This window comes from Notamacropus eugenii, chromosome 5 (genome assembly GCF_028372415.1).
Source record: "Notamacropus eugenii isolate mMacEug1 chromosome 5, mMacEug1.pri_v2, whole genome shotgun sequence".
Taxonomy (NCBI): domain Eukaryota; kingdom Metazoa; phylum Chordata; class Mammalia; order Diprotodontia; family Macropodidae; genus Notamacropus; species Notamacropus eugenii.
Genome location: NC_092876.1, coordinates 106,857,924 through 106,881,432, shown reverse-complemented (window position 1 = coordinate 106,881,432; position 23,509 = coordinate 106,857,924). Strand labels below are relative to the sequence as shown.

Genomic DNA, 23,509 nt, shown 5'->3' with positions numbered 1-23,509 from the left:
GGGGGTAGGGGGATAGGGATGTGGGAAGGGGAGGATACTATCTACTTAAAAATTTCAGCCAGTTTACTGCAAAACATCCATCCACCATAGGAACTGAAGCACCATTCTCTGGTGCTTAAAGCTAATGTACAACAACAGCCAATAAGCACTAGGGAGAAAAAAATAGTTTTCGTACTGCTGAACTCTTTAATGGGCTGTCTATCAGCCACAACCGCTGCACTGGCATCACTGTGCTTGGGAAGATAATGGACTAAATTTAGAAAGCAAAGAATCCGAGAGCTTTTGAAAAAAATATGACTGAATGACTCTTCTAAAAATATTTCTATTTAAAACATATCCCATGTCAGCTACCCAGATGAGATTTTAAACATACTTACCTGAAGAACACACACACTGTGTAAAGCTGCCACTCTACAAGGGGTCAACTGATTGCCATTATTTCCCAGGCCTAACTGACCATTGCCATTGTAACCCCAGCCATACACCTTAAGGAGAAGAGAAAGACAACAGGTTTAAGTTGCTGCTCAAATAAAATAGATCAAAAGTAATTTGCCTACATCCAAATCAGAGTTAGTTTCCCCACCAAACATTCAAGACACTTACTATTTCACTCTATTCTACATTGATAACTTCTTCAGTTGATTCATTTCTAGACAAAAGAACTTGGGCCTTCCTAGAAGCAGCTGATGGCACAGTGGAGAAAGGGCTGGGCCTGGAGTCAGGAAGACCTGAATGCAAATCTGGCTACAGTCACTTACTAGATGACTGACAGTGGTCAAATCACTTAACCTCTGTCTGCCCCTAACAGTGGCACCTCTCAGGTAGTTGTGAGGAACAAATGAGGTAAATACAACATCTGGTACAGAGCAGGTGTTAATAAATCCCTTTCCAGTCTCCGCCTTTCCTTCTCTATCTAAGACCAGCTTCTCCAGATCCTACTCTAACTTTCTGTTGAAGAGGGCCTGTGCAACTCTTACTGTCATAAACACACTGGTTACAGCACACAGAGCCACTGTCTCTATCTATTTTCAAATCTCATTTTACACATTCTCTCCTATTATTTAAACAAGTATTTTGTTCACAGTCACATTTTGCAATTGAGGAAACAGGCAGACAGAGGTTAACTACTCTGGGTAGTTACATTACGAAATTAAGCCAGTGCTTTGCCATCCATACAAAAGGCTTAATTACATGAAGAAAGAGAGGTCTTCCCAACTTATATTCATGAGGGGGAATTAAAAAATATAAAAGGCAGAAGATCTCACCTCACCATTGTCCAATACAGCCATAGAAGAGGTCTGGCCACATGCTATGCTGACAACCCTCTTTATGTGTAAACAATTTGTGACCTTCCTAGGAGTTGGCTGATTTGCTGTAGATCCAGACCCCACTTGACCGCAGTTATTATAACCCCAAGCATAAACCTGTCCCAAGAGGAAATAAGGAGAAAATAAGAGAAAATGAGGTAAGAGTCCGAGCTCTGAGAAAACATTCTAATTAGAACATCCAAATGAAAGGAATTCTGTTTTAACTTTACAATGAATAGAAAATAATAACTTAAAAAAAAAACCCAGAAGCCTGGAAAGAATGATAATTTCAAATATGGAGCACTCTTTAAAATACACTTGATGAAAGAAGTTCTTAGTGAAACTAAAGCCATCTCACTCTGAAATTCCCCTGGAGACTTGGGCTCCACATTAGTGGTCAGTTCAGGCTTGATGTCATATATGCCCTTGGATGCCCCCCCTTCCTGAAATCAGTACTGTTGATTTGGGAGTTATATTCTGTTCTGTGACTTTACCTTAGAAACCCTAGAAACCTCAGGATTACTTTAGGCCCATCTTAGTTGCTAGTATTTCTAAGGTTCTAAAATTCTGTGATTGTTCTATACTAGGAATAACTCTCCTGGTCATTATCTTAGGGATTCAAGTCCCAGATGCTCACAACGCTCCTATTGTATACTAATGTTCAAGGCTCCTTAATCCAGACCCACATACTCTGGGTTGGGTCAAGGCCAACACATCCTCTGGAGGTAGAGATTGGAGAGGAGAGGCAGGTTATCATTTGCCTGGGAATTATGTCATAGAATTTGGCTCTGGTAAATACTACAATCAAGTTTGCTAAAAATTTTTTCCTATAATCATACTACCAATCATTTAAGAAAGTACTGGCCTTACTTTTTTTTTTTTTTTGGTTTACCCTTTTGAAAGAGGGTCGAAAGAGATCTGGTAAAAAACAAACAAAAACATTGTATTATATGGGGTGGCTCTCTGCAAGAAGGAGAGATATGTGAGATAATTATGGTAATGTAACAAACAGAAAATAGCAATAAAAACTTTTTTTTAAAAAATAAAATCTGATTAGTAACAGTAGTATCAACTTAGTGAGGAAAAACAAAGTTTGTGTCTATTTTTATGTATCTGCCTTGTTTTCCCCTAAAGATGGGAAGCTCCTTAAGAGCAGGGATTATTTCTGTCTATATTTCCAGTGCCTAGCCCAGAACAAGTATACATACCTTACTGATTCCCCTACCAATGTGGGAATTTTCAAAAACCAAACACACTCAAGATGTCTTCCCATGTCATCTTTTCTTAGACATTTCTCCACCTTCAATATTTCAATTGTTATTACATCTGATCTACACTTACACACTAGAAAAACTCACTTCATGACTTCCAGTGATCTCCTCAAAACTGTGACTATTTTTCTAGCTTCAGTTCATTGTGCCATCCCTGGCTTCCAGATAGCTGTCACCTCTCACTGCTGTTGGTGTGACCATAGCAAGCACTATCATCTGCTGCCTCCTATAACCTCCAAATAACAATGCTTGCTGAGGAAAAACCAGGCATCCAATATTTAGTAACCTTAACCTGAAGATAACTAGACTTATCTCCTGTGGATGTGTCCATTCTTGAGGACAACTATCTTCCTTCTTTACAAAGGCTTACTTCTGGGTGCTACCTGTTTCTCAGATGTCTGAGGTTGCTGATGTCTGACCTCTGTCCAGTACTGTGACTGTATCTCATTAGATCATTGCTGCAATAACTTCTTGTATTGTGATTCGAGTTGTACATATTACTGCTGAATAAAATAAAGTCCAATGTTATCTAAGCAGAGGTAAGACCTTTAAAAAAAACCAAGCAGTTGTTATACCTGGTTATTGGTGGGAAGCTATCTATAAGCTCCCTTTTTCCACACTGAAGATTTAACACACGTATACATGTGCTGTCTTGCTCACTCTGCACACCATACCACACACACACACGCGCGCGCGCGCATGCACACATGCCCTCCCTCTAACACTGACAAGGAAGAACAGAACTGGTGTTGCAAAAATGGTATAGAGAGTGTTGGCAAAGGAACCAAAAGGAGAAAGGACTGCTCTCCCTGGCACAACATGAAGTGAAAAGGCCACTCCCTGTACACTCTGCCAGAAGAAATGAGCACAATGAAATGACTAGTTTCTGGCTCTCATAGCCTTCCTTTCCTTCTTTTTCAAAGAAGAGGTTTCTTTGAGTTGAGGCAGAAAGTGGCCCAGGACAAACAGTATGCTATGTGTCACAGTTAAGAGCCTATGCAATCATCCCACTAATTTTATAGGCGTGAAGAAAATAAACCCAAACAGTTCAACTTTGACCAAGTCACTTAATCTTTGTGAGCCTCAGTTTCCTCAACAGTAAAATGAGAAGTTAGACTAGATGGCTCCTGTGATCCCTTCCAGCTCTAGATTAACAACCCTCCAATCATAATTAGTAGAGCCGTATGCTCCTCACACCCATGCACAGTCAATAGACCCAGAAGACACTCCCAGCACATTAGGAAGACCTCCTGATGTGGAAGGATATGAGAAAGGACATGAACAAGAGCTGTCCCATCAGGGCATCATTGGAGGGAACACCATCAATGACATCCAAGGTCCAATCAAGTATTGAAATATGTAAAAGTCCCATCTTTGAGGGAGAAATAAAGCACAGTCTCTCTTGGCATGACTGTCCTGTGTGCCTTTACTTTCCTGTCTTCCATATAAAGCACTACACACTTCTTTGAGGCTTATTCCCAATATAGCCCACATACATTGATCCTAATTACATACATATTAATGGTAGTGTGAGTGTCTTGGTTGCCTAAGCCTTGGAAAACAACTGAAATTGGGAAATTACTTCAAAAAACCAAGCTCTGTAGCTCTACTAGTTGCATCTTTGTGACCTCAGACAAATCGATTAACCTTACTGAACTTCAGCACTTCGTCTGAACTATGACAATGATATGACAGTGCTTTCCCTCCCTCTCAGATCACCCCCCATTTCCTCTGTGTTTATCTTGCATATTTCGTCCCTTCTGCTATAATGGGACTTGTGTGTTCCTATGCAAAGTTGTGCAATAAAAACCAGAAGGCTCATGAGAAAAATAGGGCTGGAAGCACAATACTCTAATGTCATCAAAGACACATAAAAAGTATAGGAACCAAATAACAGGCTCACAGCTTGATAATCTCAAATGATTAAGAAATGCATGTATAATATAAAAACAACGGTGGGGTCCACAGACTTCTGTTGTTGCTCATCTTGCACCCAGGTCCCACAGTAGCCAAACTGGCAAAGTCAAAGCTATGGGGGCTGGGACCAAGGCCATAATGAAGGAGTACGCAGACTCAGACTAGCCTTCCTCCACTTGCGCCAAAAGACATACAATAAATATGACACTAATTTTCTTTCAAAAAGAGCTGACATTTGCTTTGAAGTGAGCATCAGGAAGAGTTGAAGTTCATACAGTTTTCGGTACTCTCATAGATGCACACAGCAAATATAAAATTCACACTATGCTGAAATTGTTTCCTAATCTATTAATTGCCTTGGAACAAATTCATATTTTAAAAACAAGCAGCATAGTAGAGCTACCTACCTACTGATGTACACACTGTCTCTCCCACTAGAATGCCAGCTCCTTGAGGCAGGGGCTATTTTTCTGCTCCAGTGTCTGGCACAACAGCAAGTGTTTAATAGGTGCTTACTGACTTATGGACATAAGACCATAATTGGGATTTTTTAAAAGTACATTAAAGTACTTTGTAAAAATAAAGCTCTTCAAGTGAAAATGAGCTACTATTATAATTATCATTATTATTCTTAGGCAGTATTATTAGGCAGATTCCTATGTGATGCTAGGCTAGACACAACAGTTGCCACAAACATCAAGGCCTCCCCAAAAGAGAAGTAAGCAGAGCTTTATTTAGTAGTAAAATGAGACCTTGTAAAAAGAAAGGACTGAAAAACAGTTGGCAAATTATTTCATGTCACACTGTAACAGCAGCACAATTTTTTGTCTCAGCCAAAAGCAAAGCACTGAATAAGTCTAATTGTAGTACTACCCATATAGCGTTACTGGTATCATAACATATCTTGTACTAAAAGAAAAAAAAATATGAGCACATGTGAGAAGGAACTAAATGTTTATGGTTGCCAGTGTAGGTTGTCTCTATTACCATTTAAATATTATTAGTTGTAATAATAATAATGATTAACAACAGCCGCCACATGGCACTTACCTCTCCATCAGCTGCTAGAGCCATAGAATGATGTGAACCACAAGCAACTTCAATCACTTGCTTGATCAAGAGATTGGTACAAACTTGAATTGGAGCAATGCCTTGATTGGTTGTCCCATTTCCAAGCTGGCTATATCCATTGTGACCCCAGGCATAAACCACTCCATCTATATAAAATGTTCACATACATCAAAAATTTCAATATGAGATGGAAAAAAAAGAAAGGTAGAATCTCTTGACCTCCTAACCATCACCTACCTTTTCACATTTCTACTCTTTCATCCTTTACATCTCTTATTTATTTACCCCATTCTCCACTAAGTCAAATTGCAGGGGGGAGAAAAAGCCTTAATTGTTAACCATTCTCACAAATCTTGATGTCTTCTGTTTCTGAAGGGTGTATTGAAATGAAATATTACAGGTACAAAAAATTCGTCAAAATTTAACGCTTTCCTTAAAATACAAATAGGCACAGGAAAATGCACATTGGAATTAGAATCAAAACAAGTTCCAATTCTGCTCTACTACCTATGTGAATTTAAGCAACCAGTTTCCTGTTCTGCAAAAACGGGGTTGGGGACGGGAAAGTAGTAGAGGTTCCATGACTTCTAAGGTCTCGTATGCTCTAAATCTATGAAACATGATCAATCACTTCATCCAGTTCATAATGTACAAATGCTTTCTAAGAGCCAGGATTGGGTCATTAAGGAGAATTATGAATTATGAATTATGCCAGAATGACCTTATAACTAATAACCTTGTCAAAAAAAAAAAAAGAGATCAGTAAAATACTAACATGGGTCAACAAGAATTTTTCAAGTGTTTTTATCCTGTCCACATGGATACTGTGAAAAACACAGACTAGAAGACAAGTATCACTAGTTGATTTTCAGAAGTGGTTGACTAACTGGACCATGGAGTGGGTTCATAATCAACTAAAATGGAAGAAATGTCTTTGATAGATGTAATGGCCTGGTGGTTTAATGTGCTATGGACAAATGTGAAGTCCTGCTCGTGTATCTAAAAAGTCAACTGTATAAGTACAAGATGAAGAAACATATCTCAAAAGTGGTTCACTGAAAATAAACAAAAACACTGCCCCCCCCCCCCAAAACAATAGCCAAAAAAGGTTAATGTGTTTTCTTTGGACTTAACCTGTGATTTTTATTGGTATGGGAACTTCTGAGAAGAAACTATCTTCTACCAATACCGATCAGCATATACTGCACATTTTATCATGCAAGAAAGATACTTGGGACATTGAGAGTTCAGGTGACTTGCCCATAGGCACATAGCCATTATGTGTGAGAGGGAAAAATTCAACCTATGTTTCTCTGCCTCTAAGGCCAGCTCTCTACATACCTCACCTTTCTTTGTATGACCTTAGACAGAATTAAGAGAAATATAGTGCCCAGAGAAAGCAACAGTCTTATTATACCCTACCCTCAATTAAAAGTATTATGTCTAGTCCTGGGAATTATATTTCATAAAAGACACTTGCAAGTTAAAGCCCATCCAGAAGGAGGAGACCAGGATAGCGAAGGGACTGAAAACCATGCCATAAGTGGACGGATTGAAGGAGCTAGGATATTTGGCCTGAGGAAAAGAAGACTTAGTAGGGACACAACAGGGATAGAGACAGAAACAGAGATTGGGAATGGGCCTGGGACTTTACTGCTATAGGAAACTCCTGGATGAGGAATCTCCCTTTACTATTACAGACTGGCACCTCATCTGCAATTTAGTGATAGTTTCGAATTTAAGTGACTTGACCAGGATCACACAGGTAATATGTCAGCGGTAGAACTTTAATCTCAGGTTGTCCTTGCTCCATGGCCAGATATTTTTGTCTACTGGGCCAAATATATCTAAGGATATCAACTTAATGTCAACTTAGAATTGCAGCTGGTCCCTAAAAGCAGAATCAGCATTAAGAGGTGCAAGTTGCAGGGAGCGAAATTTTAGATCAAAAAAAGAAAAAGCTGCTAATAACTACAGTAGTTTAAAAATGGAATACAGACTATCTTAAAAGATAGTGAGTTTCTTGTTACTAGAGGTGTTCAAGCAGAAGTTAAATAAATATCAGTGAGGGATGGGATGTGGTAGATGGGGTTCATGATATCTGGGTAAGGGTTGTACTAGGTAACTTCTGAAGTGCCTTCCAACTTTGGGATTGTAGAATACAAAGTTCAATGGTAATCTACACACACACACACACACACACACACACGCACACGCACACCCCCCCCCCCCCAAGATATTTAGGAAATATCATTACCTTTTAGGCTTATAAAGAAAATTCTTCTAAAGAAAGAATAAAAGACTCATTTTCCCTGCTTTTTCATTCTCCCTTTTAGGCTGCTCCCTCCATTAGAAGTCATCTCTGTGCTTTGAGGGTCCCTTTCAGAGAATGGACTGCATTTACTAGCAAATCATAATATATCCCTCTTTGGCCTACCTCCAGAAGTCCCCAAGCTCACTTGGTGTTTAAATGTAATCAGATTCAGATAATCTACTATAGAAAGACTCCTCCCCAAACAAATCTGAATATTCTTTTAGGGCAGAGATACTACTTAAACCTAGAGGTCCCACTAAATTGACCCTCTGGGCAAACTCCCTGAGGGACTGTTCAGAGGGTTCTGAGACCTGCATAAGAGAAGTAAGTTATACCCTAACTGGACCCTTTTGCAGTGACTCTTGCCCAGCACGGTCCTCCCAGTATAGACCTACTTCCTAGATTAAACCCTCCAATGTACTGGTCAGGTGCTCCTTCCCTTCCTTGTTACAGCCTCACAACGGCATCTGGTGGCAAATATTCTCAAGATGAACTATTAATATTTGGCTTTTCTTTCTGATCACATCTCAGTCTTTGTTCTGTTAGCGCCTTCCTTCTGAGACTACGTACGCTTGTCCTGTATAGAGCTTACTGGTACACAGTTGTCTGCGTGTTGTCTTCCTCCATTAGAATGTAAGCTCCTTAAGGGCAGGGACTTTTTGTATCCCCAGCACTTAACAGTGCCTAGAACGTAGTAGGAGCTTTATAAATGCTTGTTTAGCATGACTATAGTGCAAATGTATTCAACAGGAATGTATGTGTAGATCCTATATAGAATTGTGTGCCGTCTCAGGGAGGGAGGGGGTGGTTGTTTTACGGTAGTGATTGTAGAACACTAAAAATAAATAAAATTAATATTAAAAATAAACAAACAAATAAATGCTTGCGGACTTGATTTAAAAAGAATCCTGTTCTGATGCTCCAGACTCCATCAACATGTGCACACTCATGTGGTGACCTTTCCTCACTCCCCTTCAGCTCCCTTTGGTGTGTTATGTGTCCCTACTAGGATGTCTTTATTTTGATTTGCATTTGTATCCGTAGCTCTTAGCACATAGTAAGTGATTAATAAGTACTTATTGCCTAAGTCTAGCATTTTAGAAAGGACAACACTGAGGAATAACAGACTCCCAAAGCAAAGAATAAGTCTGCTCTGTTTAAAACAAAAAGTCTTTTCAGATTGTCTATCAAATTCATCCTTATGTTTGATATTTATGGGGTGGGCTTATTATACCTTTATTGTATTGGCTAAAGAATCCAGTATGATTTTTGCTCAAGAATTTCTAATTATAAGATATAGCAATGCATACCAATTAGTATTTTTTTAAGATTTCAGAAGTAAAAACAATTCTTTTTAAAGAAAATTCAGCTAAATATCTTAAATATTACAGGTCACAGGCACATGTTGTAAGTGTCTGGCCTACTTACTTTTTCAGGAGGATTTTTTAATGATCCAGCAGATTCCCTCAACTGTAGACAGATTCTCAGTGCTGACTATACAAATCACCTCTGAAAGATCTGGAGGGGCACTTAAGTGCCACCTCCTCCGTGAAGGCCAGCCTGACAGCTTCTGCTGTCAATGATTCTTCCCCTTCTCTGAATTCTCATGACTCAAATTTATAGTACAATATGAATTATCATATTCTTTAATCACTTAATTTGCCTCCCAAACTAGATCGTAAACTTCTTGGGGAAGAAACCATGTCTCAACCTTCTTGGTATATTTCCCTAAAGCATTTAGCACTGCACTGGTTTAATAGAGGATACTCAATATGAAGTGGTCTTCTGAATTAATACCAACAAAACCACCTCTCTATTTCACAATGGCTTTCTCGATCTTTAAAAAAATATTTTTTATTAGTGCTTAAAAAAAACAACAATTCAACTACAGCTGCTTCCCAATAAACCCTCCTCTAGCAATGGGACTCTCCCTTACGACAAAGGAAGGCAGTATCACCAGATTACAAAGACACTAGTCCATAGATTGAATGTAACATGGGCTGCTTCTTTACTATGATATACAGGTTGAAATAATGTCATGATGAATAATGATCACTTGGTCAGAGATGTTAGAGAGGGCATTTTTGTTCAGTTTTGGGTTAGACTAGATGAGATTTAATCTTTTTTTTTACGATAAGGACCCCTTGGACAGTCTGGTAAAACCCGCTGGCCCCTTCTCAGGATCACGTTTTTAAATGCACAAAATAAAATGCACACGATTGCAAAGGAAACCAATTATAATGAAATGCTGTTATCACAATTTAAAAAACAAGTCCATAGATTGAAGGTTTATGAACTCCTGAACTAGATGGAGCCTCTGAGTTCCCTTTCAACTCTAATTCTATGAATGAGGTTGCCATTAAAGTGTATGCTCCTTCATCGGCAGGGACTGTCTTTTTCCTTTCTTTGTATTTCCAGGCTGGCATATGTTAAGTGCTTTATAAATGGTTATTGATTGACAGGAGGAGAGGGTCAAGCCCAGACACTTGGACAACATTCACACTGTAGGATCAGGAATAGGATGAGAAGCCAGTTAAAGAAACAGCAAAGGAGTGGTAGAGAAGTAGGAAAATTGAGAGTTTGGTATTTCTGAAACTAAGGGAGGAGATAATCTCCAGTAACAAGAGTGGCAAGCAGAAGTATAAAAGTTTCATTTCAGAGGGAAATGAAAAGAAAAAGTCTTTAGGCTTGGCAATTAGGAGATTACTGGTGATCTGACAGAGCTGCCTCAGTGGAGAATCTGGGGCAGAAAAGGCTTAAGAAATGAGCAAATGAAGTCAAGTAAATGTACCTATATAGAGCTTTTACAGAATGCTACTGGAAAGTAACTGGTTGGGGTAAGAAAGATCAAGAAACAGGTTTTTTTTTTGTTCTTGTGGATTTTGTTAGGATTGTAGAAACCTGAGTATCTTCTGTAGGCAGGTGGGAAAGATGCATGAGAGGGAAAATGACTGTTGGGAGTAAGTCGTGGAGAAGGTAGGAGGCAAAGAGGTCAAGGGTATATAGAAAGAGAGGGATTAGCTTAACGAAGACTAGAGTTACCTTTTCTTCTATGACTAGAGGAAAAGAGGAAACAGTAGGTAATAATTCTGAGAAGTTCTCTGAAACCCAGAGAAGGGGAAGTAAGGAAGTTCAAATAAGACAGCCTCAGTATCCTCAAGAAAGAAGGCAGCTAGGTCATCTGCAGATGTGTATGTGTGAGGCTTGGGCACTGGGGGAAGGGAGTGGCACAGTTAAGCAGGGGAAAGAAGGAAAAGTTTAGAATAGATTCAATGAAGAATGAGAATATGTTTGGAGGAGGGGAATTGGTGGGGGGAGGGGGAAAAACCCCAGAGAAACCAATCAATAAACAAATATTTATTAAGACCTGCTGTGAAATGATCCAGTCATTCTGAAAAAGTCCAGAATGATACCCAAAAAAGTGATTACACTGCAAACCTTTGGACTTAGCATGCCACTAACAGGCTTATTATACCTGAAAAGGTAAGAGGTAATTCCACATGTACAAAAATATTTGTAGCAGCACTTTTTACTGCATCAAAGAACTGGAACCAAAGTAAATGCCTATCAAATGGGAAATGGATGAACAAATTGGGATATATAGATGCAATGGAATATTATTATGTCATAAGAAATGGCCTTGAGTCAGAAAGACTCATCTTCCTGAGTTCAAACACTTACTAGATATGTGACCCTGGGAAAGTCACTTAATCCTATTTGTCTCAGTTTCCTCATCTATAAAATGAACTGCAGAAGGAAATAGCAAACCACTCCACTATCTTTGCCAAATGGGGTCATGATGAGTCACAACCAACTAAAATGACTAAACAACAAAATAAGAAATAATCAAAGGAACATATTCAGAGAAACCTGGGAAGACTTGTATAATAAAATGATACAGAATAAAGAGACCAAAATCAGGAAAATCATTTCAATTAGGACTATACTATCAGAGGCAGAGAAACACTATGCATAGTAGATAAAGAGCTGGCTTTAAAGTCAGAAAAACCTGGGTTCAAGTCAATGACCCATCATGGTGGATGGGTCCCCTTAATCTCTCAGTGTTCCAAGCAACTCTCTAAGATGGTAAATTGCAGAAAAGGGGCCTGCATTGGAAAAGGGAGTTTCTCATCATATGCTAATAAAATAACAGGTCCAGTCTTTGGCCCTATAATAGTACTGAAGAAAACTGCTTTGCAAGACTTAAAGAACTCTAAGTGCTATAACGAGCAAGCATATTTGATGACTGATGACGAAGCATGCCCTGCCATTGTGGCAGAAAGTTGATGAACTTGAGGCACAGAATGAGACTTACCTTTTCAAACACACCCAATGTGTGATTTATTTTGCTTGATTATATCTGTTTGTTACAAAGGAGCTCTGACCTTACCAGACTTATGGCAGATCATATGATGACTCACCTAAGTAACTTCTCAATACCATATACACTAGAACATTTATAGCTCTACTTTTTAAAGTAGTGAAAAACTGGAAGCAAAGCAAATGTCCATCAATCGGGGAATAGCTATATCAACTGTGGCACATACATGTGATAAAATATTACTGTACTTTAAGCAATGAAAATGATGAACTCATAAAAGCATGGGAAAACTTACGTGTACTGATGAAAAAAGCAAGTAGAATCAAAGAAAAAATATAAATGATGTATACAGAAAGAATGAAGAACCCAAACAATACTATGTAATTATAATGACCAAGCTTGCTCTTGGAGAAGAGTGAAGAAAATGAACCTTTTCGCCTTCACAGAAATATGGATTTTAGGTATGGAATATTCCAAATATTGCCAAACTTGACTGGTTTTGCTGAACTACTCCATCACCTCTTTTCTTCATTCTCTACATCTCATCTACAACAGATGACTTTTTGGTTACAAGGGATAAGTGGATAAGTGTTGGGGGAAATACATATTTGGAAAATGAAGGTGATGTAAAAAGATATGACTAAAAATAAGTAAATGGAAAAATTAGACTGGAAAGGAGAAGTCAGCTAAAGTTAATTAGTTGAAGCAATGCCAAAGCAATCCAAGAACACAAGCCAATGCCTTCAAAAGTTTCCTGGACTCTCTGATGCCATTTTTTTCTAGTTTTTAAAAAATTATACCTCCCCCTGTCCTTTTCTCCATTGGCCATGCAAATGAGTAACCAATGTTAATTACTGAATAAAGTAATTGCTTTCCTCAACTTAGAATTGATGATTCTTTCAAAAGTATCAAATTTTGGGGTCCCCCTCCATTTTACCTTCAGTGCTAAGAAGCACATGTGGCCCGCTTCCATAACTAAGGCTCTTAATCTTCTTTCCACACAATGCCTCTAGCTTTTTGGGTACAATGGTGCTCTGATTATCTCCGGTCCCCAGACAGTTGCTACAGTTCAGTCCAAATACAAACACCTAAAAAACAAAGAACTTTTTAGTTTTTATGCCATTTAAGCTTAAGGCTATAAAAAAAATTCCCTCTCCATTCTGGAAATAATCATTCAAGCTCAGCATGATATCTAAGTCACAGCTCTCATAAATAGGGAAAATTAAGGTACTAATATTTATAAAAAACATTTGCTGAAAGCATTGTTATCAAACATTATGTACACTACTGAACATACGCAACAGTTGGAAGGAAGGAAAGGAAGAATTCAAAATTACCCCTTTAGCCTCTTTATTGTCATATAGTAGGCAGTCAGTAAGCACTGAACAAAACTGAAAATGGAATTTACTTTCTCAAGTCAACCCTACCCTTTCAGTCTCCAGAATACAGGTTTCATGGCATTAGGAGATACATTCCCAAAGTAAGCCAGATGTCTGACTAGGTTCTTACCTCATCATTATGGGTAACATAGATAGCTTCATTAGCTGATGTGCCAAAGACACATGCTTTCCGAATAGAAGCAATCTCCTGAGGTGAGAGCAGGGTAAATATTGGCCACTTTCCTACATCCACCATGACTCTTGTTCCAAGGAACTCCTACAAATAAGTCGACATCTCTGCTGCAGTAAACAAGGGTTGAAGACAAACATTAAGGTAGTTGAAATAAACTGTTCACAATGAAAGCTTTATCCTATGTTAACCAGCATGGATTTGTGTATTTTATAAAATTGAGTGGATCACATCCTGTGACTCACTCCATAAACAGCCTCCTTATAGGTGCAAGTAGCTGCTAATACAACCTTTCTTCCTTTGCCTTCAAGACAGTCTTTTGAGCAAGGAACGTCTGACAACGTCTGGGTTTTTATTTTTTCCTACTTGTGTGGTTGCTTATGTGTCTACAAACATACATATATGTAACAATCAGACACCGAGTACTAAATTTTTATCTACTGGAAAAATCCCAGACTATTTTGTAAACTTTAATGACAATAGTAAATAAAGAAAAATTACTACAGAATATTTTCTAGGCAGACTGACAATGGTTACATATATTATAAAAACATAAATTTGTCTAGGGGTTCCCTGGAATGAAAAGAGGAAAACATGATATCTTCATTATCATATTATTTATAGTTAAGACCACCTTTCAGTTGATTTCAGTTCACCTTATTAGCAAGAATAGGACCATTCATAAATAATGCCACAATATGGAAGATTATTAATGGTGACCAAAAAGCTGACAGCTAAAGAATATAGCTATTGATCTGTCATCACTAACTGCAATGTGAAGCCTTTCCCAATCCCTCCCGCTCTGGTAATCAGTACTCTGTCCCTCTTCAATAATCACATATACACCCTTGTGTTCCCAAGATCTACGTCCCCAACAGAATGTTCCCGGTCAGAAGTACAGTCATCCCCAGCAGCAACAAGACACTCTGGACCTCAATCTGGTCAGAGTTGGGAGGGGTGAATCTTGATCTCAGTGTGCATGCAAATGAAATTTCCATAATTTCAAATTTCCAAAGGCAAAGGGGTAGCTCTTGTCACACCCTGGAGCTTCCCGGGCCCTCCAAGACCCACAGCAGACTGGGCTCCTAGTCTACCTTTTGCCTTTCTGGAAAGAACCTGTGCTGGATAACAACTCACATTCATTTAGTAATTTGACAAGCATTACCTCATTTCATTGTCACACCACCCTGTTATCAATCCCAATTCTACAGAAGAGGAGATGGGCTCAGAAATCAAGTGATTAGAGCAAGGTCACACAGATACTAAATATGTCTCAGGCAAGTTAGAACCCCAGGCTTTTTGACTCGTGCTATGGTCACAGCTCCCTAACAAGTTTTGGCCATAGCAGATGTTTCTAATCACTTTTTTCCAGATCTGGAAAGCAGTGCAGAGGCTCTGGAAGAGAAACAAAAGTCCAGGTCTGAGGATAAAGGAGGTCTGGTCACATCAGTTAGCTGGAAGACCTCACAGCACCACAGAGTCCAAGAGCCTAGGACTGTACAACTCAGGGGCCCCTTTAGCATTGAGAACATCTTCACTATCCCTATCAATAACACAAAGAATCAGCTCTTCTGAGGCATCTCTAGAATAGTGGATAGACAGCTGGCCTAGAAGAATACAAGGCCTGCCTCTGACACAAACTGGAGAAGTGACCCTGGGCAAATCAATTAACCCGTTGATGCCCTCACACAACTCTCTAAGACTCTAACTAATAAGACAGGTGCCAACCTGCATTGGTAAAGAGAATTTCCTCAATGGGAATTCATTTTAGCAGTGAAATAATAGGTCTAGCATCTCCCCCACCCCAATCTTTTTCCACTGTAATCAAGGAGCACAAGATTGGCTCCCAAGTTTCATGTTATAGAGCTACAGAGATCACTAGATTTGGAAGTTGAAAGGACCCTAAAGATCGACTAATTTAACTCATTATTTTATATAATGGAGGGCAGTGACCTGCCCAGTCACAAAGGCAGTAAAGAACAGAGCCAGAAATCAAATCCAGGTGTCTGAAATCACAGTTAGGAACAGCCACTTCCAATAAAAACAGATGCTAGTAAGCAATCAAATATCAGCTAATGAACACATCTGGTCAGCTGGACCACTTGTAAGGGGAGTGAGGAAACTAAGGCTTTTCTGAAAGCATTCCTATTACTTTAAGCATCACAGAAACAACTGAACTTAGCATCTTTTAGCAAGAATAATCAGTTAAAATAAGAAGCTGCTAGGTGGGGCACCTTCCTCCTTCATTTCTTCCCCCTTCCCCAACAGGAATTCTTCCCTGGCCCAGACCCAGGCAGCCTCCCAGTAGCAATCTAATCCAAAACACATTTATTAAGTACCTCTTATGTGCTAGGGATACAAAGACAAAATGAAAGAGGGTCTCTGCCCTCACTGAAGTTATGTTCTTTTGGGAACACAGATCATGGAAACCTAAAAGTATATAAATGATTTTTTGAGGAGAGGCAGAGCATTAACAGCTTGATATTGGGGAGGAGGTCAAGAAAGGCTTCCCACAGAAAGCAGCACATGAATTATGCCTTGAAGAAAGCCAGAGATTCTAAGAGTTTAAAGTGAGAATGGAGTGCATTCCAGGCATGGAAGACAGTTGGTACAAGGGCCTAGAGGTGGAGAAATGGTAATGCTATATTATCAAGTTCAGGAAGCAGTCAAATTGCCTAGCCTTGAGGTGTTTCAGCTTGGGTGGGCCAGTGTATTGGGTTCTCTCACCTGTGAGACCTTATGTCCTGGCTTCTTTCTCCTCCCCTCAAATAAAGTAATTTATGGATACACTTCATGATACTACTTTGAGTTCCCAAAGTACTGGTTATAGCTGTGATCTCTACATAGCTGAAGACTACTGAAAAAGCAGATATGGCAACCACATGGAATTCTGACCAAGTAATTTGCTTTTTATCAGATACCAAATTAAGAAATTCTAAAAATGGGTCTGTCTCATACCAAAAATAAGATCAAGAGGGACAGTCAGCAAACCATAATAATACAGGGTGGTATAGTAGAAAGAAGAGGGTCTGAATTCTACATCTGGCACCTAGTGGTTGTGAGGCAGTGGCTGAGTAACAAATTCTGTGCCTCATCTTCTTTATGTGTCCAAAATGGGGATAATATCCACATCAGAGTCGGTGTGAGGATCAAGGGAGATAATATTTGTAATGTGTTCTAGGAAAATTAAAGTGATACATGTGTCAGTCTCCTTTGCTGGAACCTCTTCCAGCTCATGTATTCTAAATGCAGGTGTTCCTCAGGGTTCTGTTCTGGATCCTCCTCTCTTCTCCCTTTATACTGCTTCTCTTGGTGACCTCATCACCTCCCATGGATTCAATCACCATCTTTATACTGATGATTCTGAAACATACCTATCCTGTCTTGTCCTTTCTGCTACCTGCTAGTCTAGCATCTCCAACTGCCTGTCAGACATATGAAACTGGATAGTCAGTAACCATCTTTAACTCAATGTGTCCAAAACCAAATTCATCTTTCCCCCACTCTAACTTCCCTAACAATATTGAGAGCATCAGCATCCTCCTGGTCACCCAGGCTCACCACTAAGGTGGCATCTTTGACCTCAGCCCTCCCCCCATATCTAAACTGTTCTCAAGGGCTGTTGGTTTTACTTTCCTAACATCTCCTAAGTATGCCTTTTTCTCTCCCAACACTGCAGGCCCACATCACCTCATGCCTGCACTCATGCAACAGTCTGCTTGTTGTTTTCCCAGCCACAAGTCTTTTCTACTCCAGACAATACTCCATTCAAGTTATCACTGATTTTCCTTAGGCACAGGTCTGATGATGTCACCCCCCCCCCCCCCCCCGATTCATTAAACTCCAGTGGCTACCTATCATTTAAAAATTTACTTCTAAAATTTACTACACCTAAAAATGCAAAATCCTCTGTTTAGTATTCAAAGCCCTTCATAACTAGATCCCCACCCCCACCCCATACACTTTATACCTGGCCAAGTACCCTGTGGTCCAGTGGCACTGGTCTCCTTGTTGTTCCTTGAATAAGATACTTTATCTTTCAACTCTGGGCACTTTCACAGGACATACAACACTCCTGGAATTCTTTCCCTCTTCACCTCTGCCTCTGTTTCCCTGGTTTCCTTCAAGTTCCAGCTAAGATCCCACCTTCTACAGGAAGTCTTTTCTTGTCCCCTTAAGTGATAGTACTTTCCCTCTGCTGATTTTTTCCAACTGATCCTGTATATAGCTTATTTGTACATAGTAGATTGCATGTTGTTTCCTAACATTAGAATGTGAGCTCCCTAAAAGTAGGACCTGTATTGTGCATTTCTTTGTATCCCCAACACTCAGCACAGCGTCTAGCATGTAGTAGGTGCTTAGTTGGTTAGTGTGTTTTCAGTGGTGTCCAAATCTTCAAGACCCATTTGGAGTTTTCTTAGGAAAGACACCAGAGTGGTTTGCCATTTCCTTCTCCAGCTCATCTTAAAGATAGGGATACTGAAGCAAACAGGGTTAAGTGCCTTGCCCAGGGTCACATAGCTAGTTAGTGTCTGAAGTCAGATTTCAGCTCAGGAAGATGAGTCTTCCTGGCTCCTGGGCTGGTACTCTATCCACTGCATCACCTAGCTGTCATATTCTGTTTTGCAAATAGCCAAACTATACACATCATAAGTTTTTGCTAGACAGGCAAATGAACAAAATTTTAAATCACATGTTAACTGCAGTATAAGACTTGAGTCTGCATAATTCAAAATTAGACAAAGTATTAAGCAAAAATATGCTTATGTTCCTTATCTGAATTCTATAAGAGAAATTCTGCTGTAATTTTCAATAAATTGAGGTAGCATAAACAATTTACCTTCTAAACTCTTTGAATTTCTTTAATGCAACCAAAATGTGTGTTCTGATCTTTAAAAGTGGAAATCTCTTTTTCTGACTTGAGATAGAATGGTCCCCAGAATCACCAAGATGCTCATTTTACAAAAGAGCAAATTGATGCTGTGCAAGGTTACAAAAGGGGTCGGCCCTCAGCATTGCAGAAAACTCCACTTTCTCCAGAAAATGAAAATATCCTCAACTTCTAGTTTCATAGGATTTACAGCCAGACAAAACTACCATCTAGTTCATGCTTTCAATTTAAAGATAAAGAGCAGAGGCCAGGAGAGAAAAAGTAACTTGCCCAACATTGCACGACTAACGGAGGCAAGATCTAAGACTGCATCCTCTGAATCTAGACCTTCCCAACAGGACATGTCATCCCTTACCAGAACAGACTTTTTTATATTTCATGTGACCTGGTTTTGTCATAAGAAGTTCTTAGGACATGTTTATGTATCACATGCATTACAATACCTGTGCCTTTGAGATATGCTATCCTAAAAAAGAAAGGGGCAGCTAGGTGACATTACAGTGCTGGGCATTGAGGTCAAGAAGACATCTTCCCGAGTTCTAATCTGGCCTCAGACACTTACTAGCAAGTCCTTTAACTGTATTTGCCTCAGTTTCCTCATCTGTAAAATGAGCTAGAGAAAGAAATGACAAACCACTCCAGTATCTTTGCCAAGAAAACTCCAAACGGGGTCATGAAGTCAGACATGACTGAAATTACTTAACAACATCTTATAAAGAATCTCTAAGAAGGCAAAGTCTGTCTGAGTCACCCATCTCTTCCACATTATCTATATACTGAGCAATTCCTTCTACTACATGGGCTTTAAAAGACTAATATCCTAAGATACATTCCCTGAACATCCAGGAGATTTAGTGATATTTTTCTATGGTAACTCAGTTTTAGCTTCTACACTCCTTACTTTTCTGCACATGAGCACCAACTACCATATTCTATAGCATGTACTATGAATTCAAATTCAGATATTTGCAGCTGGTTGACCAACATAAGGCAAGTATTTATTCTGTTTTGAGAAGTAGTTCAGCATTAACCCTAAGGTGTGGTTCACACCTGTTCATAAATAGAACCTAATGTGTCATAAGGAGATAAGCTTTGGATGAAGCAGCTGACAATGAAGGTGTCTTCTAAACTGGCCCAATGAAGAAACAAACATGCTATATATGTTCAGCTTAATGTATTTAATTTCAAAGGCAAGAAAAAATATTTTATTTCTTGCTTAAAAATGTGAAAAAAATCAGAGGTGAATTATGCAAGCAACAAACACTTTGTAAAGGGTTTTTAAAAGACTAATCATAATGTTAATTTACTGCTTAACTTAGAGAATAAGCAAAATAAACCAAAAAATCTTTTAGGTTTTAAAATTTCAAAATTTAAGTTATATATATTATATATATGTATATTTTTGCATAAATAATACACACAAACAAGTAAATGTTTGTAAGTTCAAATATTCTTGCCTTGGGTTAATAACCTAAAGTTGTGGATAAATTTCATTTACCTGACACAAAAATAGTTAAGTTTCAGCCATGAAGGGTTTTCTTTTTTCCTTGTCCCATTTTAGGATTTTGTCATTAGGGTTAAGGACAGCAAAACTGGGTGTCGAATTCATCTTCTGGTTCCACAGTCATTGACATGTTGCATTGCTGCTGCTGTGTTTGTCCTTCGTTGCTGAAGAAGACCATGCCATCAGAGAAATAATGACATGACTTGCACTTGACTTTGTTTTGAGTGTGGGAGGGCTGTGCAGGTCACCAGCCTCCAGAGCCATCTGGATTCAGTGACCAGATATTCATCAGGATGACTGGAGATGGCCCAGGATGCAATGGGAGTGGCCTTTTCTAAGGGTAACCCAGCTCATCCTTTCCCTTCTCTCTCCCTCTCCCCTTACTTTGTGGTTTATTGGCTAGATGCACTTTCTTCCTTCCTTTCTCCTTCCTCCCTCCCTTTTTCCGTTCCCTCCCTCCTCCCTCCCCCCTCCCTTTGTCCATCCCTCCTTCCTTTCTCCCTCCCTCCCTCTTTTCCTTCCTTCCTTCCTGTCTTCCTGTCTTCCTTTCCTTCCTTCTTTATCATTCTCAAAACCTTTAACCCAGTGCACTCTGAAGGCTTTAAGTTGGACAACAGTAGGTCCTTGCCCAAGCTACAATTAATGACTGGCTTAGAGTGATTATCGATAGTAAGTTTCTCTTTCCTCCCAGAGTGATTTAGTTATTTTTTTTCTTTTGACACATTGCATTAAACTCATAAGAAAAGGTGTAGTGACAAACAAAAAGTTGAACAGTATGTTTGAATTTATTTCAAAACTGAGAAAATAAGCAAAATAACAATGTTATAGAAAGGGAAAGAATGTCAGTTCAGGTTAAACATACACACACACAGATACCCTAGGATCCTATTGCTTAGTCAGGAAGTTTCAGGTTCTAATCCTGCCTCCAACCTTTAATAGACACATGACCTAGGAGGCAAAGGTCATTTAATTTCTCTAAGTTTCAGCTTCCTTATCTAAAATGAGGATGATAATAATAACCATCTCAAAAGGTTCCCATGAGGATCAAATTTTATATACAGCGTGCATGTGTCTATGTGTGCGCATGTGGTGTTCTGGAAACTTTAAAAGGCTATTAACTTTAAGTTATGCAAATGATTATTAGAACAACAGAAAACTGTTGGGATGGGATGTGAAGAGCTATCTAAAGTAGAGCCTTTATAAGCTTTCAAAAGTGCAGCGTAGTAAGATTCTGACTTTCTGGTTCTGGCTTTTCTTATGGCCTGGAGAGTAGGAAGATTCTGATTACTGACAAGACTGGTACCAATGGTAGTGAAAAGCACATGACCACAGCAATGAACTAGCCCATGTGCCTTCTTTAGCAGACATGCCGTGGGCTGTGGCAATTCCTACTTGGTACCATTTTAACTCATAATAGTGTTTATGTAGCTTTTAAAAGTTTATATACACATATTTCCTCAACACTTCTGTGAGGCAGGTACTATTTTCCTCATTTACAGATGAGGAAACTGAGGCTGAGAAAGGCTAAGTGGCTTGCTGAGGGTCACACAGTTGATAAGTGTACTTTGAGATTCAAACTCTGATATTCCTGATTCCAAAGTCCAGCTCTCCATTCACTATCTGTGCCACCTGGCTAACATTTTAATTACAATGAAAAATTCAAAATACATACAAACGACTCCCACTAATTAAAGAATTTCCTATATTTGTACAAGCTAGAGGAGGCTTCATTTTAATGAACAGTTTACACTGGGCTGCCATTCAAAGGTGTTTTATTAATAGTTAAGGAGATGCTCGTAAAATGCTTCTGGCATCTTGTAAGAAAGTTAGTTGGCAACAAACCTACAAAAATAAAGAAAATGAAGCAAATGTTACATTTGGAGAAAGGCTGCTGCCTGCCTTTGCGTGCTTTTGCAGTCTGCCACAATTCAAAATCAGCTACAGACACCTCAGACTGCATCAGCTATAAAACAGGTAGGTGGTGAAGTGGGTAGAGGGGCAGGATAGAGTGGCAAGGCTGGAGTCAGGAAGACTCTTCTTCCTGAGTTGAAATCTGGCCTCAGACACTTACTCGCTGTGTGACCCCGGGCAAGTCACTTCACCCTTTTTACCTCAGTTTCCTCATCTGTAAAATAAGCTGGAGAAGGAAATGGCAAACCCCTCCAGTATCTTTGCCAAGAAAACTCTAAATGGGGTCATGAAGAGTAGGGTACACTGAAGGATAAAAAATGAAACACTGGCCAAAGGGGAATCACAAGGACCTAGGGATCCCATCCCTGTGGCTACTGTTTCTCTACCTTCCATTGAGGCTGCAAGACCCTTCATGGCAGGTATAGATCATTTTTTGTATAGCACTAATCCGTCACATGCATTTAACAATGAAATACTCTACTCTTTATTCATTCCTCTTTTCCTACATCCATCTGCTCCAGTCTTTGCCTCTCTCTGCTGTGGGCACTTCTCTCTTCTGTTCCTATGGGCTCATTCCTAAACCTATACACCCAGCCTTATCTCTTCCCTAAACTCTACACATTGGATATCCCCAGCTGAGTGTCCCAATGGTACCTCAAACACATTTTTCCAAAACAAAACTAATTATCCTAAAAAACAATATTTGGGGAGGGAACCATTATCTTCCCAGTCACCATGAGGTTTGTAACACTTGGTTCTTCCATTTCTCCGGCTCATCCTTTGTAACCAAATCAGTTGCTAAATCCTATCCAGTTATAGCAATTCTCATATCATGTAAGTCAACCCTCAGGCCATGGGATGTACTCTTCATTTCTTTTTGTTTAAAAATAAATTACTCTTCCTTTGAGGCTCAACTCACATGCCACACCCTCCATGATCCCTCTTCTCAGATTTTTGTCTAGATCTTTTCTTTGCAGTATATTCTTCTGACTTTCTCCGCTCCTTGAGGGCAGGCACCCTCTTTTCTATATGTATTTGCATCCCCAAAGCTCAGCTTAGTGCCTACCACAAAGAAAGAACTTAACAAAAGCTTTTTTCATTCATTCAGTTTCTACCAGGTAAAGCAGTAAGTTTCTTGAGAGTAAGAACTATGTTATTTTTCATCTTTGTCTCAACCCCTATGTACATTAAAAAATATACTCGGTTAAATGGGAGGTAATCTCAAAGGGAAAGCGTGGTGGAGAACTGGACTGACAAAGAGGACAAGGAAAGGCCTACAGCAAAAGGGTAGGATTAACGCTGAGCCTTAAAGGAAGCCAAAGATGCCAGAAGGTGGAGGTGAGGTAGGAAAAAGCATTCCAGGCACAGGAGATAACCAATGAAAAAGGTACTGGGGGGGTGGGATGAGGTGTATTCAAGAACAGCAAGAAGGC

At 39.3% G+C, this 23,509-nt stretch overlaps 1 protein-coding gene across 5 annotated transcripts in view; it reads right to left on the bottom strand.

The window, feature by feature from the left end:
* RCBTB1 (RCC1 and BTB domain containing protein 1) overlaps window positions 1–23,509 on the bottom strand; it is a 49,746-nt gene that overhangs the window by 18,543 nt on the left and 7,694 nt on the right. For 3 of the 5 annotated variants that reach the window (XM_072610524.1, XM_072610521.1, XM_072610526.1), the window contains exons 2-6: window positions 13,711–13,880; window positions 13,139–13,289; window positions 5,546–5,712; window positions 1,266–1,424; window positions 378–485 (exon numbers count right to left, since the gene is read on the bottom strand). In XM_072610524.1, the coding sequence (XP_072466625.1) occupies window positions 378–485; window positions 1,266–1,424; window positions 5,546–5,712; window positions 13,139–13,289; window positions 13,711–13,836 (711 nt within the window). In that variant the 5' untranslated portion in view covers window positions 13,837–13,880. Of the gene's footprint in view, window positions 1–377; window positions 486–1,265; window positions 1,425–5,545; window positions 5,713–13,138; window positions 13,290–13,710; window positions 13,881–20,159; window positions 20,183–23,509 lie in introns of those variants that run through there. The other 2 variants (XM_072610522.1, XM_072610523.1) reach the window with 2 other exon arrangements.